Here is an 18,749-nt window from a genome sequence, read left to right on the forward strand (position 1 = left end):
TGTGTCTGCGTGAGACCTGAACAGCTTCACCAAGTGCTTAAGATTTTAGTGTCAAATTGACAACACGTTAGTCATCATGTTAATAGAGTTTTGAATAGTTTTGAACACTGAACAGCAGCTTAAGTAGAGAATTATTAATAGTTATAAACTTAGTAGAGGCTAAAATCAAACAAACTAATCATACAAACTAGTAATTGGTCAAGCTTTGATAGTACTTTAACAGAATAAATTAGTTAGGTTAAACTATTTTTAAAGACCATTTGAGATCATTAATATTCTGAGAATGTTCACAGTGTGAACATGCCCATAATTCACATAATCGGTGGTTAAGCAGAATATTAAAAATACTACTGTCACAACTGTCTGTCTAGGAACAGACGTGGCAGCGGCCCCAGCCCTCTGCAGGAGCAGGGGCCGAGCAGGGGCCGGGCACGGGTCTGCAGCAGACCTGCCAGCATGGTCTGGGCAGCCTAGGACACAACTCGGGGTAGGCTCCTTACTTGAAAGCGATCTTCAGCAGCCTTGCCACCCACGTTAAGGACATTCAGAGAGCTGGCACGCTTCATGCTGCAACCCGGACACGGACATGCAAGGACAAACGATCAGCACATCGGTCAACCAGCAACAGGAAGCACAAGCAAAGCCCCCTCCAAGGCCTCTGTGACAATGGGGGCTCTCGGGACCTTGCCTTCATCTTGCTTGGGTAACAGGGGAGTCCTATGTCTCACTCTATTTAATGCCCAGGAGAAAAGACCACAGCTTCTCTGCATCTTTCACAGCAAAATGCTTCTTTCAAAGTACCATATGCAAACTCAAAATGTCCTTAGAGTTGCACTTTTAAAAAGTGGCTCATCTAGACTGGGTACAGTGGCTCAAGCCTGTAATCCCAACGCTTTGGAAGGCCAAGGCAGAAGGATCACTTAAGCCCAGGAGTTCAAGACCATCCCGGGTAACATGGGGAAACCCCATCTCTACAAAAATAAAAATAAAAAAATTAGCGCGGTGTGGTGGCACACATCTGTCGTCCCAGCTGCTCGGCAGGCAGAGGTGGAGAATCACTTGAGCCCAGGAGGTCAAGGCTGCAGTGAGCCATGATCGCACCACTGCACTCTAGCCTGGGAGACAGAGCAAGACCCTGTCTCTCTTTAAAACAAAACAAAACAAAAGACCAGCTGTGGTGGCTCACACCTGTAATCCTAGCAATTTGGGAGGCAATCTGAGCTCAGGAGTTTGAGACCAGCCTGAGCAACACGGTGAAACCCCATCTCTACCAAAATACAAAAAATTAGCCGGGCATGGTGGCATGTGCCTGTAATTCCAGCTACTTGGGAGGCTGAGGCGGGAAAATCATTTGAACCCAGGAGGCGGAGGTTGCAGTGAGCTGAGATCACGCCACTGCACTCCAGCCTGCGCAAGAGGGAGACTCCATCTACCAAAAAAAAAAAAAAAAAAAAAAAGCCAGGCGTGGTGGCTCATGCTTATGATCCCAGCACTTTGGGAGACAAGACTGAGGCGGGTGGATCACTTGAAGCCCAGAGTTCACAACCAGCCTGGGCAACATGGTGAAACCCTGTCTCTACTAAAAATGCAAAAAATTAGCCAGGCATGGTGGTACACACCTGTAATCCCAGCTACTCTGGAGGCTGAGGCACAAGATTCACTTGAGCCCAGGAGGCAGCGGTTGCAGTGAGCTGAGATCACTCCACTGTACTCCAGCCTGGGTGACAGAGCAAGACTCTGTCTCAGAAAAAAAATAAATAAATAAAATAAAAGGTGAATCATCTGGGAGCAGAGAGGCTCTGCCTTCAGTCTGATGATTTTCAGGGAGGGTGCTCAAGGGCTCATGTCAGACTCATCACCATTAAGGGATCATGAAGAGACACTCAAAACTCACTGCTAAGAGAAGATGCATAAATATACTGTCTGTTTTTTATCTTTCTATATTAAAAGCTGGGAAATCAACTTTATTGTTAGTAAAATAAACTCTGAAGCCAGTATTTCTCTACTTAGAAAGCAAAATTTAAAATAAAGTCATGGCTCTCCATTTAAAGAAATACAGGGATTTATACATATATTTACTTTTCCTCCCATCTGATGTATTTAAAATACTTGATGAAATAGCCTATAAATAATCTATAACTTAAATGATGGATAGTCATAAAATGACTATCATTGTTCACCACCATGGATGCCTTTGAACATAAACTCACCTGAAGTTTTAAAGCTAAAGCAGCCGATACTGAGGGTTACTTAAATTCTGAACGTGAACTGCATGCAACATGGACGGCGAACGTGAGCACAGCAGTTCCTGGGCAAGCCAAGGACGGCGGCTGTGAGGCTGAGGCACAGGCTTGAGGGGTGACAGGGACAGCCTCACACAGGATACCGGGATGAGGCTGAAAGCCCAGGGCACCCGCCCGTGTGTCAGCAGTGCTGTGAGCACAGCGCCTGGCACATGGCAGATACTCAGCCAGCCCCTGCCGAACAACTGCACCAAAAGCAAGACCTGAGTTTCCTTATCCCCAAGCAAAACTCACCCCTAAAATGTCCCAACCAGGACAAAACAAAAACACCCCAGTGAAGCCCACAGCAGACACTGCTGGAGCCTCAACAGGTTTTCCTCCACCCAGAACCACTCAAGAACAAACGATAAAATCAAACCAAATCACAAGTAAATTATCATTTGACATACTCAATTATTCTTGCTATAAAGTGGCCATTAACTTTTTTTTTTTTTTGAGACGAAGTTTCACTTCATCGCCCAGGCTGGAGTACAGTGGTGTGATCTTGGCTCACTGCAACCTCTGCCCCACTGGGTTCCAGTGATTCTCCTGCCTCAGCCTCCTGAGTAGCTGGGACCACAGGCATGCACCACCTGGCCCAGCTAATTTTTGTATTTTTAGTAGAGACGGGGTTTTGCCATGTTGGCCGGGCTGGTTTCAAACTCCTGATCTCAAGTGATCCACCCGCCTAGGCCTCCCAAAGTGCTGGGATTGCAGGCATCGGCCACTGCACCTGGCCGCCATTAACTCTTTTTAAAAGAGCTACACAACCTTCCCTCAAACCCCCTTTTACGAAACGAAAGAACAACTCGAATCCTCAACGTCTCTTCCTGTTTGAACACGTGGCATTCAAAACCTTTCAGTACAGTAACTGTTAGGAGTCAGCCAATCAGCAAGCTGCAAACACCCTGGTCCTTCAGCGATTCTCAAAAGTGGCCCCGGGCCGGCAGCCCCAGCACCGTGGGAACTTGTGTGAGATCAGGGACTCAGGAATTGGAAACTCAGGGGTGGGGCCTTACAGTCTCTGTCTGAACAAACCCTCCAAAAGATGTCTGAGACTACTGTCTAGTTAATAAAAACAGTCACTCTCATTTGGAAAGATTATTCAGTTGTATGCATTTTACGGGATGCAATTTCCAAAGTCATGTAGAAAACGTTAGTCCGTGCAAGTGTGTGCATCTATGTCACATGGGTCAGGCTGGCAGTGCTATAGCCCCATGAACACTGACCACAGTTCTAACACTGGGAACTGGTCACACATTGCTACATTTTTATCACGGCAAAGACACAAAACACGAAAAAACAGAACAATTCTGAGAGCTGTCATGTGGGAGTGTGGTCCAAGTTACAACACTCAGCACCAGAACTGGACTCTGCACTTAACAGGCTTCAAAACTTAAGAACCTCAAACAATCCGTGTGTTCCCCTCCAGGAATTAAATAATGTCCAGAATGCTCTCTCTGGGGCATCATGTAATTCCTGGAGGGGATCTGAGAGCTGCTGCGTGACATTCCAAGGGAGGAACACCAAGCAGTCACGCAGCACTGCTCAGACCCTCTCAACGCTGTAAGAAGAAACGTGCAATCTCAAAATTCATCGAGAGGCAGATAGTAATCTATCATTTTGGTTCTGGAAATCTGTAAACATTTTAAAATAAGATCACTATTCCAAAGGCAATTTAAAATCTATTTCCCCCAAATAAGAGTTCATTTGTTTCATTGTAAGCAATTTGCTAAGTCCCCATAAACTTCCAGAAGTCCAGTCTTCAAACAAACCCTGGGATCTTCCAGGGAGTTTTCTGAATGAACATTCGTGGGGCTCCTAAAACTCCCTCTCTAGAAATGGGCTGGAAAACAGTTGTGAGAAGCTCCCTACAAAAGCCACGTCACTCCTCTTGCCTCAGGCCTGCACCTCTCTCACAGCCATGAAGAGAAGTCTCCATCCTCAACAGAGACTCCCACAGGGACACCAAGCGGACAAGAGGGTGAGCCCTACTACCAAGGGGCTGGGCCATCTCTGGCCACCCCGCACCCTGGCCATGTATGGCAGCAGTTCTAAGGGCTTAGGTTATCAGGGATACTGGGAGGGATGAAAAAGTGGACATAATTTTTTTTAAATAGCTTTTAATCCCAGCAATTTGGGAGGCCGAGACAGGAGGATCACCTGAAGTCAGGAGTTTGAGACCAGCCTGGCTAACATGGTGAAACCCCGTTTCTACTAAAAATACAAAAAACTAGCAGGCGTGGTGGCGTGTGCCTGTAATCCCAGCTACTCGGGAGGCTGAGGCAGGAGAATCACTTGAACCCAGGAGGCGGAGGTTGCAGTGAGCCAAGATGGTGCCATTGCACTCCAGCTTGGGGAACAAGAACGAAACTCCGTCTCAAAAAAAAAAAAAAAAAAAAAAGGCAAAGTAACAAAACAACTGATCAGGCAGATAACTTTATTATTTCCAGTATGTTCTCCAGAAGAACTCGGTTTCACCATCCTGAGGTGATCAGACTTCTTACTCACAGAACTTAAAGTGGGATCACTTGTAAAATAGTTTTACTAGGAATCAATCTCTAAAAAGTCGGTACCATTTAGGAAGTCAGAGTTACACAGAATGGCTGGCAAAAGCCTGCCTCATGAGAAATACGTCCAAGCCAGGAGCAGCTGCCCAGAGGTGACCCTGGACACTGCGGCAGGGACAATCTGTCAACTTTGTGCACCATATTAAAAACAAAGGGGCCGGGCGCGGTGGCTCACGCTTGTAATCCCAGCACTTTGGGAGGCCGAGGCGGGCGGATCACGAGGTCAGGAGATCGAGACCACGGTGAAACCCCGTCTCTAATAAAAATACAAAAAATTAGCCGGGCGTGGTGGCGGGCGCCTGTAGTCCCAGCTACTCGGAGAGGCTGAGGCAGGAGAATGGCGTGAACCCGGGAGGCGGAGCTTGCAGTAAGCCGAGATCGCGCCACTGCACTCCAGCCTGGATGACAGAGCGAGACTCCGTCTCAAAAAAAAAAAAAAACAAAGGATATCTTAAGAACCAAATTCCTTTGACAACTTAAATGTTATTTTTCAAAAGACTCTAAGACCCTTGACTCAAACCATTTTTTAAACATGTGAAAAGCCTGAGGTTTTGAAAATCACCTTATAATAAAGTCTTAAAAGTTCTGATCCTATTGAAACCATTTTTCTCCCTATTATAATACTGTATGAGATTTAATATAGTCGTAGCTAACATATCTGATTTAAAAGATTAAAAATGTTAAAGAATTTAAACTAATGCTAATTTAAAAAATAACGCATATCTAGAGTAAACAAGTTCAAAATGCTCAATGTTTTAATATAAATTCCCACATTTTGTTGCTAAGGCTTTCTTAGAACATGTGACAGAATCAAAAAATTCCATAAATTTCTTTTAAAGGTATTCGCCCTTTAGCCACTAACAGGAAGTTACCCAATTACTTCTCAACCTATCCTGGGAAAAACCTAGGCGGCAACTATGAAACCCTTCCGTTGTGAGAATACGGGAACCAACTGGAGTGTCCTTCCTGAAGTCTGTGGGTGAGGAAGGCTGCGCTAGGAAGAGAAGCGGCCCAGCGGCCGGCGGCGGGGGAGTCGGGAGAGCTGGGAGAGCTGGAAGAGATAGTTACCCAGGGTTCTTTGGCTCACTCTCTCGTGAACTTCCTCCCTTCAGCTTCCTAACCAGCTTCTCACTGCTGCGTCTAATGGAAGCCCGGAGTTTGCTAAAGGAACCACTGCGTTTTAAAGATCCAGTGCCATCCTGAAAAAAACGTGAACAAACGTGAAGCTGCAGGTGGTTCTCCCTCCCTCCCACAGGAGCCACACCGGGTGCAAATAAGAGCTCCACCAAGGCCGCCCTGCTTGCCAGCAGCTCACTGCTGACAGAGTCTTGCAGAAACCACCAATTACCATGTACGTGAATATACTTTAACTAGAAATTATTCTTTTTAAATTTCGTTAAAGATAATCCAATGATCATGAAAACCTTTGGACATAAGGAAGCTCATTCAAACAAGTGATTGCATCCCAAAAGCAATGTGAATCCTGCTATTTTGAGACAAAAGCCAACACGCAAAGTCTCAAGAAAATTAAAGCAGCTTCTAAGAATATCATCAAAATCGACTTCCACATTTAACAGATACGTAAGTATCTGGCCCAAGTAACACAGTACAGGACCCAAAGCATTTGGATCTGACAGAGGCTCTTCAACAGTTTTGTCTAAATGCAATAGTTGGAGGTACTGTTTCCTTCAGTAAATTTTACACAACAGTTTCATTAAATGTTAACTATCAAGGTGGCTGGAAAATTAAATAAAATGCTCATTCTATACAAATAACTAAAAATCCTCAGACAACCTGGTAGGGAGGTGAGAGTGCCCAGCTCTCATCTTAATTGATTCAGGTATTAATAAGTGAAATACTTGGCAGTATCTGAACATGAAAATAAAAAACACAGAGTGAAGAAGATGTGCATACAGCAGCATTTCTTCTTGGAAGGAACTCCTTGGTGAGATGAACTGTCACCCCATGACCCCTAGCAGCTGTGCCATGTGGCGTTTCATGGATAAAGAGTGAGAAGTTCTACCAAGCAGACAGACACCAAGACACAGGTCAGTCGGAGTGAGTTTATTAGAAGTTAGAAAGACACAAATACACAAATCACTGAGCACTTCAAGATTAGTAGAGAAAAGCAGAATGCCCAAATTTCACACACAGACTACACAGCAAATGCTACTGGGGCGTATCCTAGGGAGACCCGGAGTCCGAGCCGGGCCCCCAGGGCTCTAAGTACCACGGAGCACGTGCGGCACATGCCTTGCTCTAAGGCTTAGTTACATCAACAGGTCACTGTCATGCCATTGCAACAACACCTTGTGTGACACTTAACTACCTGTTATCAAAGTGAACAGCTAATCGCTCTTAATTTTTAAACTCGTGTATTACACAGTAAATGGATTTTATTAATACAATTTATATTACTAAGTACATATCTGGCAAAGCTACATGTATACAGAAATCAGGAACCCCCCCAAAAAGGACAGCAGCACCGAAAGGAATGGCCAGTTCACAGAGAGGTGCAGCTCTGACAAGATCCTAGGGGCTGCTAGACACAGCGCGCAGCACTGGAGAGAGAAGGGAAGCTGCGGGAGACGCCACCCGTCATGCAGGAGACAGTGTGAGAGTCACGGGCGGCTAGGCCTGTCAGACAGAAAGGAGAGAGAAAACCCACGTGAAACCGCGGCGAGGAAAGGCAACAGGCTCTGCATAACAGCCTGGCTTACAGTATTTCTAGGTCACAAGTCTCAGCAGCCTTCTGAGTGGCTTTAGGACTGGGATGACCTTCTGCCTGCTTCTACCAGCCCAGCATAAAGCAGGTGCTGGGCCTCGTGGTGCATTTCACAGAATCCAGACTGGTCCATTCCCAATGGTCATCAAAGTAAATTTCAACACTTTAAGCGTAAAGACTGGCAATGTATTAGAAATCTCCTTGACACTTGGTGTAAAAGGCTTTACAAGCAACTGTACATAAGGAGATTATGCAATGAAAAACATAGGGACCAAAATAAAGGCTACAGGTATGACTTTCATTCTCTTAAAAACACATTTTAGACATTTCAGAAACTTTAGGAAACCACGGACTTTAAAAGTCTACAGCCCATTTTAAACATGCAGTTGATAATCCAAAAGAAAGTCAATTTCCACAGGCAGCAATGCGTCCTGGGTCCTGCCAGATTGGAAAGCCGACGTCTCGACAGAAGCACCAGACAGCAGGGCCTGCGCCCCGCCCGCTCGGACTCACCATGGGACGCTGAGCAAGTCATTTAACCAGCCCGAGCTTCATTTTTCTCATCTTTAAAATGGAAAAATAACACTTGTTACCAACACCTCAAAAACGTGGGGAGGACAAGAAAACATAAGTTTTTGCTGCTCTTTAGAAAAAGGATGCTAAAATGCTAACATATCGTCATTAACAGTGCAGCCCTTGCTGTTCATTTCAAAACTCAGTGCTACACTACAGCAGTATTATAATACACCTGAACTAAATACTTGGCAGAACACAGAAGATTCGTTTCACTCAGATTCAAAAGTATTTCATGTGACACACACACACACACACACACACACACACACACACGCTCACTCACGCTCTCTCTCCCCTCTGCAGCTGCTGGAGTAGCAAGCTGACAGCTGACAGCTGGGCAATGGGCCCAGGAGTCCCAGAATTGGGGTCCGACCCAGCTGCCTCCTCCTCCCTGAGCCTCTGCAGATCCAGACCACACCTGGGGTTGGCAATGGAGCAGGTCTGCCCCACTCTGGGTCAGTCTGCCTGCTTCCCTGAACTTGCCACCTGAGGACCTTGGCTGTGAGAACCAGGGGGAAGGCCGGTGGCTGCCCTGGCCCAGGCAGATTTCCATTCAACTGGACTTCAGGGCCTGGGAGGATTCACTGCATTCTAACAGCTTAAGAAACTGTCTACCTCTTTATATTACTGGGAAAGAATATTCACATTACAAAGGTGGGTTATCTGAGCAGGATTAATAGGATAATGTGTTCACAGTTTAAAAATATGCAGTCATCGTTATTATCTATATACAGTGGGATCTCAGATAATTTGGTGCTTTTTAAGTTTATTTATTTTTGGCATATTCTAGTTGTCTTACTAGTGTAATTTGAGACAGATTCTGGCTCTGTTGCCCAGGCTGGAGTGCAGTGGCATGATCTTGGCTCAATGCGGCCTCCACCTACTGGGTTCAAGCGATTCCCTGCCTCAGCCTCCTGAGTAGCTAGGATTACAGACGCGCGTGACCATGCCTGGCTGATTTTTGGTTTTTTTTAGTACAGACGAGTTTTCACCATGTTGGCCAGGCTGGTCTCGAACTCCTGACCTCAAGTGATTCACCTGCCTCGGCCTCCCAAAGTCCTGGGATTACAGCATGAGCCACCTCGCCCAGCCCTTAGTGTAATTTTTTAAAAATAAAAATTCATCTATTTCTAACCATATATTCCATTCCCCAATCATCCTAGGTAAGAATTTGATGTATTCGAAACATGTAGAAATCGTAACATGGGAAAAGAATGGCAAGATGGAGAGAGGCTGCTGACCTGCGGACAGACAAAGGTGGTGCAGCTGGGAGGCAGACCTCGGGCTCTACCTAGGATAGAGCATGTGTGATGTGGCTCTGTGTGTCTCATGCGACCACTGTAAAGACAGCTGCTTAATGATGAGACAGCCCAAGGGGCTCCCACATCCCAACAGGGACCTGGTGCTGGTGGCTGACACATGCACATCACACCATGAACATGAAGCCACACGGATAGCAGTTATAGGAGGCCCAGTTTTAACCAGAAAAGGATTTCTGTGCACAATGCAGCTGCATTTTCAGAGGCAAGACCATGAGAGAGAGCCAACTGAGACTCACGGTGACAGCGGCTTCCAGATCTGCATGCGTCACACGAAAACGAGGTCACAGAAGTGCCGCTGTCAAGTCGTTTAATCATAGTCCCTACGGTGTGTACCTAAAAGAAGAGAACTGTCCTTCCCTGGACAAACCACCCACCAGGTCGAGACTCCGATCCAGACACTCCCTGCACATTACCAGCATCTGTCACCGCCTGATTTCCTTCTCAGTTCTGTGTGACACCAACGCTCAGGGCCCACGGGGGACGATTATCATTAACCAGTTTGTCCTTTCTTTGACCACATAACTCTTTGTTTTAAATGTTACTTATGAATATTGAGAAAAACTGAGTCCAATATCTGGTGTATGTGGTTATTATAACTTAATCAAAAGCTGTCACATTCATTCCTGGCAGTCACTTCTGCTGAAGCTGTAACTTCCCAACAGGGAACACAATGTTTTTCCCTATGGTAGTAGTTTTCAACCTTTTAAAAAGCATTAAAATGCCTTTTAGGCTGAGGCAGGAGAATCGCTGGAACCCGGAAGGCAAAGGTTGCAGCGAGTGGAGATTGTGCCACCTAACTCCAGCCTGGGCAACCTCCGTCTCAAAAAAAAAAAAAAAAAAAAATTATATATATATGTATGTATATAAATATGTATATAAATGTATATAAATATATATGTATATAAACATATATGTATATAAATAAAATCGAAATCACATTTTCTCAATATAAATATATAACAAGTTATTCTAATAAACAAAACAAGAACAATAAAGCTGCCTTTATAAAAACCCAAAATTTGAAATCTGAAGTTATAGATAACAGGTATAGTTGTTTTCTTTTCTTTTTTTTTTTTTTTTGGAGACAGTCTTGCTCTGTCACCCAGGCTGGAGTGCGGTGGCGCCATCTCGGCTCACTGCAACCTCTGCCTCCAGGGTTCAAGGGATTCCCCTGCCTTGGCCTCCCAAGTAGCTGGGATTACAGGTGCCTGCTACCATGCCTGGCTAATTTTTGTATTTTTAGTAGAGACAGAGTTTCCCCATGTTGGCCAGGCTGGTCTCAAACTACTAACCTCAAATGATCACCCGCCTCAGCCTCCCAAAGTGGTGGGATTACAGGCATGAGCTACGGCACCCAGCCACAGGTATAGTCTTTTTTTTTTTTTTTTTTTTTTTTGAGACAGAGTCTTGCTCTGTCGCCCAGGCTGGAGTGTAGTGGCGTGATCTTGGCTCACAGCAAGCTCCGCCTCCCGTGTTCACGTCATTCTCCTGCCTCAGCCTCCTGAGTAGCTGGGAATACAGTTGCCCGCCACCACGCACAGCTAATCTTTTATATTTTTAGTAGAGAGGGGGTTTCACCGTGTTGGCCAGGATGGTCTCGATCTCCTGACCTCGTGATCCACCCGCCTCAGCCTCACAAAGTGCTGGGATTACAGGTGTGAGACACCGCACCCGGCAAGGTATAGTCTTAACATTTACCTCAACACCTAATTTATTTCTCTGTTTTAACTTAATTGCATAATAATACTGAAAAAAATCTTGATGCACACAAATTAAGTGGCTACAGTGGTAACAGTTTGCTTTGCAATCTCAGGGAAATTTTCACTTAAACAGAAACAGCATGAGAAACTTTGTTCTAACATCTGTATAAAGACAAACTAATGTGCTGACCTGCACTGTGTTAATATTTAAATCAGACAACATTTAAAATGGTCTCCTTTTATTGTCTCTAATTATCCCTCAATAAAGTTGATTAAAAATTAATACCTATGTGCATACTGCCCTACCTTTTAAAAAACAAGTCGGTGGTTTATGCCTGTAATCCTAGCACTTTGGGAGGCCGAGGCGGGCAGATCACGAGGTCAGGAGTTAGAGACCAGCCTGGCCAACATGGTGAAACCCCGTCTCTACTAAATATAAAAAAATTAGCCGGGCGTGGTGGCACACGCCTGTAATCCCAGGTACTCAGGAAGCTGAGGCAGGAGAATTGCTTGAACCAGGAGGCAGAGGTTGCAGTGAGCCAAGATAGCGCGATTGCACTCCAGCCTGGGTGACAGAGCAAGACTCTTGTCTAAGGGGGAAAAAAAGTGTACTTTGAAAAGAAAATCAAAAGTTGGTCGAGTTTAGCATTCTGCCTCCTCAGAACCTTAGAGCTGTGGGGAGATCGGGTTGGAGGCCAAGGCCTTCCTGTGAAGGCTCTGAGGCAGCCTCAGCTGCCCGCCTAGTGAATTCACTCACTTTATCTAAGACTCCATCTAAAGAGGGGCTGCCTCCACGCACAAAGTGAGTTTAGGAACCACTGCACTGGACAATTTAAAACTCAAACTGTTTTGGTAGATCACCCGCGGCCAACGCACCCCGGGATGAATTCCATCAAACCTGCAGAGCTACCAAGTACACTGCTCAGGAAAGGGACACACCAGAAACACAGCCTGCGCATGGCCTATAGAATCAGGTGTCCAAAGTGAGAAAGGAAGCGTGGAAGGAGGAAACCAGCAGGCGCGCAGAGGAGCAGCTGCTTTCATCCACAGCAGCGACACTTCCAGCCCGCGGGCCTGACGGGGACAACTGCCCACGAACCCCCTGCAGTGGACACGAGCAGTTCTCCCTCCTCTCTGAGTCCATCTTTAAGATGGTAACAGAGCTCTGAATCGTCACAATTTTATCATCAGATGATTTCATGTCAACATGGACCTAGAAATACTGTCTCAAGAAACTTCCTCCAGAACTTCATTCAAGAGGATCACAATCTGCACCCTGGCTCCTAGAGCCTAGATAAAGGACTTGTCCTTCTATACAAAGCATGCAGGTACGACAGCAACCAAGAGAAGAGTACAGTACACAGTTCTGACAGAATGCGGGTGACAGGGAGGCCTGCGGGCCAGGATTTCAGTTTTAGACTACTGCCCAACTGGGGTTGAGTGGGCAAAGCAGATGCTGATTGGTTGTCTTGGCACAGAGAAAAACCAAAGCAAGAAAGCTGCCAGATAAAGACAGTCAAAGAGAATGTTCTCCCTCAAATTTTACTACTAACATTTTTTATAAAATATTTATTTAGAATGCTAGCTCCTACCAAATTGCTATAGCTATAGAAAATCCTAAAGAATAAAAGGATTTACATTATAAGAAAGCCCAAAACTACAATTTGGCAGAACATCTGCATAATTATAACTAATCAAACTGCACTACGGCAACTTCAAAAAACCAACTGTGCCCCTAGATGAGTCAAATGTTGCCTTCAACTCTCCCTGACAAAAGCAAAATACCAAAGACACCAGCTTCATGTATCAAAAATATATATATATCCATGTGCTAAAAAATTCACCGGAGAAAAAATGTCCAGAAGGCCACATGGTCTTTGGCAACCACTGGATAAACAGCAGTGGTTAGGAATTTCCAGGGGCAAACCAGTAAACCCAGAGGGGGCCCTGTGCAGCCTCTCAGGCACATGGCAGGCTGGCAACCAGGAAGAGCCAGCCCCAAAGATCTGGACGCCCTCTCAGGAGAAATGCAGGACGCTCAGGACTGAGGCAGGACATCAAGAGAGCAGCCACCTAAGCTCTTGTTTCTGACCTGTTTTCTAAAAACAAATTCCACTTAAACAGTATCTCCCTTTAAAGCATTTCAACTCATTCTAACAAAATCTAGAGCAGCCTGGTCAGTGAAGTTAGGAGCACTGGAGTTAGCAATGAAATGGGTGAGTTAAAGAAGCGAGTTAGTTATCTGCCACACTGATCCCGATATTAAAATGAAACCAGATAGGGATCATGCTTTAAATAGCCAGGACACTCAATCAGCATTTAAGTGCTCAAAGTTAAGCCAAACAGCTTTCATGGATTCCTGAGAAGAAAATTACCACTTTAAACAAATAACAGACTTCAGTATTAGCAGAAGTGAAGAACTTACAGAAAGCTTAATTGGCACTTAATTTGAGAAAAGCAGAAGGTCTAGCACATGAGACAGGAGGAAGGCCTGGCAAGCGCCACTTGGGGGCGCCTCCCGGAGCACGTGCCCGCTGTGTACTGTACTTACCCCGTTCCACTCTACGCTCATACTCACTTCCTCCCCTCCGTCAGGGCCACTCTCGTACTTGACCACGTCCACGTTGAGGCTCTCACGGCTCCTGCGCTTCTCCATGTTCTCAGGGTCATTGAGCACTTCCGCCACCCTCTGTTTGTGAACATTGTCAAGACCCTGTGAGCCAGGCAGGGGAAAATGGTTTGACCCATTAGCACTTAAGATTTTCTTAGGTATTTCTGAGATACTTCGCTAGAAAAAAAAAAAAGAAAAAAAAAACAGTTCTTAATCACTGGAGGGAAAAAAATTGGAACAGTGGTTCCTTGGAGGTGGTGAGGGTGGAGGCAGGGAACTGGAAACACAAAGGACCCCTTAGGGGAACAGTGATGGGGCTTGGATTGCACAGGGTGTGTGCCCGTGTTCAGTTATTCTGGGTCTATACCTAGGACTGCAACTGCTGAGTCATGTGGTTTTCTAAGTTCAACTTTTAGATAAGCCATCAAACTTCTCCAGTGCCTGCACCATTTTACATTCCCACCAGCAAGAAGACATGAGGCTCCAGCCTCTCCACATCCTCACCAAAATGTTATTTTCCATTTGTTCGCTTATTATAGCCAGTCTAGTGGGGATGAGGTAGTATCTCACTGTGATTTCAGTTAATATTTCTATAATGACTAAAGATGTTGAGTATCTTTTCACGTGATTGTTGGCTATCTGTATATCATCTTCAGTAAAATGTCTATTCAGGTCCTTTGTTCATTTTTTAATTGGGTTGTCTTTTTGTCTGGATACCAAAACCTTATGAGATACATCATTTGCAAATATCTTCCCCCATTGCATGGGTGTCCCTTCACTTTTTCTTTTTTTTTTTTTTTTCTTTTTTCTTTTAGACAGGGTCTCGCTCTGCTGCCCAGACTGGAGTGCAGTGGTACCATCTAAGCTCACTGCAACCTCCACCTCCCGGGTTCAAGCGATCCTCCCACCTCAGACTCCCAAATAGCTGGAACCACAGGCTTGGGCCAACACACCTGGCTAATTTAAAAAAAAAAAAAAATTTTATAGAGACAAAGTATCACTATGTTGCCCAGGCTGGTTTTGAACTCCTGAGTTCAAGGGATCCTCCCGCCTCAGCCTCCCAAAGCACAGGAATTACAGGTGCTCACCACTACACTCAGTTCCCTTTCACTTTCTTGATGATGTCCTTAGATGCACAAGAGCTTTTAACTTTGGTGAATCCAACATATCCAGTTTTTATTTTGCTGTTCATGCTTTTGGGGTCATATTCATGCTATTTTATTTTAGTTTTTGAGACAGAGTCTCGCTCTGTTGCCCAGGCTGGAGTGCAGTAGCGCTATCTCGGCTCACTGCAACCTCTGCCTCCTAAGTTCAAGCGACTCTCCTGCCTCACTCTCCCGAGTAGCTGGGACTACAGGCTTGTGCCACTGCACTGTGTTTTTAGTAGAGATGGGGTTTTGCCATGCTAGCCAGGCTGGTCTCGAACTCCTGACCTCAGGCAATCCACCTACCTCGGCCTCCCAAAGTGCTGGGATTCAGGTGTGAGCCACTGTGCCCAGCCTCATGCTTTTTTTTTTAATTGAGACGGAGTCTCATTCTGTCACCCAGGCTGGAGTGCAGTGGCATGATCTCAGCTCACTGCAGCCTCCACCTCCCAGGTTCAAGCGATTCTCCTGTCTCAGCCTTCCGAGTAGCTGGGATTACAGGATTACAGGCGTGTGCCACCACGCCCAGCTAATTTTTGTATTTTTAGTAGAGACGGGGTTTCACCATGTTGGCCAGGCTGGTCTCGAACTCCTGACCTCAGGTGATCTGCCCACGCTGGCCTCCCGAAGTGCTGGGATTAAAGGTGTGAATCACCACGCCCGGCCTCATGCTCTTTTAAACAATATAGCTTTATTTGTTCAAACTAAAATAATCAACATTTTCTATTTCTAAACCAAGCTTTCAATAAAAGTCATGTAAAAGAGAACCATTCAATTCAAAGTTCCCATGGGCCGGTTAAGGACAGAAGTATGACTAACCTGTTTACGAGACCGCATAGCAGCTTCTTCTAATGTATCTGCAGCTTCAAATTTGCCTTGACGTCTGTAAAGTGCCCCAAGGTTTTTTAGAGTGGTTGTAACAGTTGGACTGTAAGAAAGCACATGACATCCAGAACTATGACATAGAAGCTCTGAACAACCACTATCAACAGCACATAATCTAAAGAACTAACAGACTTATGTTTTGGCTTGAATATATTTCAACTTTCTCTTGTACTTTTTTGAGACTGTAAAATTCTAAAGCGTTCTTCCCTCTCAAGTAGCTCTGCCTCCCATGACCCTGGCCCTTCCTGTAGACAGCCCCTGTAGGCCAGGCTAACACCACACTCCATCCAGGCTGAGGCGGCTCTCATAGACCACTGGCCACTCTGTCAACAGAAACATCTGGGCCAGGTCTGTGTGGTGATCAGCATGCTTTTCCTGGAGACAGCTAGGTCTGCACCGGCAGTAATGACGAACAGTGCTCTGAACGTCGCTCACGTGCTCCTATCTCCCCTCAAGTACCCGGGAGAAGACAGCAAAGCAGAACCTCCCTATCAGTGGGGTGTGAGGGCAGAGGATAAATGCTTCATGTACCAGGGAAGCAATAAGCAGATGGCTGAGAGGGCAGCTGTGTTTCTGTATTCTTTCTTTTTTATTTTCAAACTGTATCATTGGGCTTGATGTTTCTGCATTCTTGATAGAGCAGACTTACTAAAAAAATTATAAATAAACCTAGATTCATTTCAGCATAGATAAGTACTTCGAGAGATTTCTGTTCACTTTCTTACAATACGCATTTTGGGTACAGAAATAAAGAAGCTATTTTCTATGTCTCTGAAACAATTAATCTATGGTAAGTGCTATAGGAGCCCTAGAGAGAGTTAAGAGAGTTTTCTGAAAATAGATGAATGGTAGGCTGAGTCTTAAAGGATGAGGAAAGTTAAGAGTGGAAAGACACAGTGGCTCATGCCTGTAATCCCAGCACTTTGGGAGGCCAAGGCGGGTGGATCACCTGAGGTCAGGAGTTCAAAACCAGCCTGGCCAACATGGTGAAACTCCGTCTCTACTAAAAACACAAAAATTAGCCGGGCATGGTGACGGGCTGTAGTCCCAGCTATTCAGGAGGCTGAGGCAGGAGAATCGCTTGAACCTGGGAGGTAGAGGTTGTAGCGAGCCAAGATCGCGCCATTGCACTCCAGCCTGGGTAACAAGAGTGAAACTCTGTCTCAAAAAAATAAATAAAGAGTGGAAAGACAGCAAAACAGGTGGGCCACCTGGACCCAGGGACGGCAGCCATCACAGAGGGCAGTCTGCACAGGCTCGGGCTCAAGAGGCAAGGCTCTCGGGCCGGCCACGGAGGGGCCTACACTTCCCTCTGCAGAGGACAAGGTCCCATGGGCTGTGAGGAAAAGGAGTGTGTGTATTTGTGTCTCCAGTGCTGCGTGTGAGGAGCTGGCTTTCCCAGGCCTGCTGGCACGCTTGTCATGCATTTACTGTATGGTTTCTGCCATTAAAAGTAAAAGTAATGGCAAAATCGCAATTACCTTTGCACCAACCTAATATGACGGTGGGTTTTATACATGTAAATGATCTCATTTACAAAGTTAGTGGGTTTTTTTAAATTGGAATTCGGGAAAAACATGGGACTGTGCACTTAAGGAACACTACACATCGGTCATTTATAAGCTGCCCTGTAGAACACAATTACCTTCCCCCGCTTTTTGGTTTTTCCAGCCAAATGCAATTCCAGACGTACCTATCAACTTTGCAGGCTTTGTACCAGCCGCCATACTCTCCAAAAGATGTCCCATCCTTTTGCTTTCCCTAATTATAACAAATAATTTCAAATGAATAATTATCTTGAATGCAGTATATACAATTTAGAAAATCTCAAAATAATAAATTCTCACTTTGCATTCTTCTCTTTCTTCAGCATGCATCCAGATGGGCTTATTTTCATCTAGGGAAGAAAACACAGCACACAGGTTGAGCATCCTTAATCCAAAACTCCAAAATCTGAACTGCTCTAAGGGGAATTTCCTTTGAGTGTGAAGTCGGCACCCAAAAAGTTTCAAATTTTGGAGCACTTTGAATAATGGGATACTTAACCTGTACTATAAATGAAGGATAACAGAGCCTGCTAAGTAAAATAGAAATCATTAAGCCTTGGTGGTTGCTTTTTTATTTTTTTGAGATGGAGTCTCACTCTGTTGCCCAGGCTGGAGTGCAGTGGTGTAATCTCGCCTCACTGCAACCTCCACCTCCTGGGTTCAAGTGACTCTCCTGCCTCAGCCTCTCAAGTAGCTGGGATTATAGGCAGCTGCCACCACACCCAGCTAATTTTTTTTGTATTTTTAGTAGAGATGGGGTTTCGTCATGTTGGCCCGGCTGGTCACTCCTGACTTCAAGTGATCCACCTGCCTCGGCTTCCCAAAGCGTTAGCATTACAGGCGTGAGCCACTGCACCCAGCCTGTTTTCTTTTTTATATGATCCTTGTTAGATAGTACTTCTTACAGCATGGACAGATTAGGTTCACACTGGAGGAAAAAGTCTGTGGAAGACAGAGTTGGACACCAAGCAACAGGTAAGACACAGGGCACAGAATCAATGTCCTGAGACAGGTGGGCAACTGTCAAGACACCCCAACAAATGCTAGGGCCCTGTAATGTAACTTCTAAAATGCTAGCTGCTCAAGTAGCACAATGGAGTATACAGAATGTGAGCACTAAACAAAAACATTAAACAATAGTCTAAGAAAAAGTAGTAAGATGTTGGTAGCAAAAGTAGAAAAGATACAAATCAAGGCCGGTGCGGTGGCTCACACCTGTAATCCCAGCACTTTGGGGGACTTAGGCAGGAGGATCACCTGAGGTCAGGAGTTCGAGACCAGCCTGGCCAACATGGTGAAAACCTGTCTCTACTACAAATACAAAAATTAGCCGGGCGTGGTGGTGTGCACCTGTAATCCCAGCTACTTGGGAGGCTGAGGTAGGAG

At 45.4% G+C, this 18,749-nt stretch overlaps 1 protein-coding gene across 37 annotated transcripts in view; it reads right to left on the reverse strand.

Moving 5' to 3' along the window:
* The window catches only part of KLC1 (kinesin light chain 1), a 63,597-nt gene that overhangs the window by 8,539 nt on the left and 36,309 nt on the right, over window positions 1-18,749 (reverse strand). For 3 of the 37 annotated variants that reach the window (XM_055288033.2, XM_055288035.2, XM_055288034.2), the window contains exons 10-14: window positions 17,664-17,713; window positions 17,510-17,577; window positions 15,751-15,859; window positions 13,727-13,888; window positions 5,921-6,051 (exon numbers count right to left, since the gene is read on the reverse strand). In XM_055288033.2, the coding sequence (XP_055144008.1) occupies window positions 5,921-6,051; window positions 13,727-13,888; window positions 15,751-15,859; window positions 17,510-17,577; window positions 17,664-17,713 (520 nt within the window). The other 34 variants (XM_055288027.2, XM_055288028.2, XM_063643843.1 and 31 more) reach the window with 26 other exon arrangements.

This window comes from Symphalangus syndactylus, chromosome 8, assembly GCF_028878055.3.
Source record: "Symphalangus syndactylus isolate Jambi chromosome 8, NHGRI_mSymSyn1-v2.1_pri, whole genome shotgun sequence".
In the NCBI taxonomy this organism is placed as follows: domain Eukaryota; kingdom Metazoa; phylum Chordata; class Mammalia; order Primates; family Hylobatidae; genus Symphalangus; species Symphalangus syndactylus.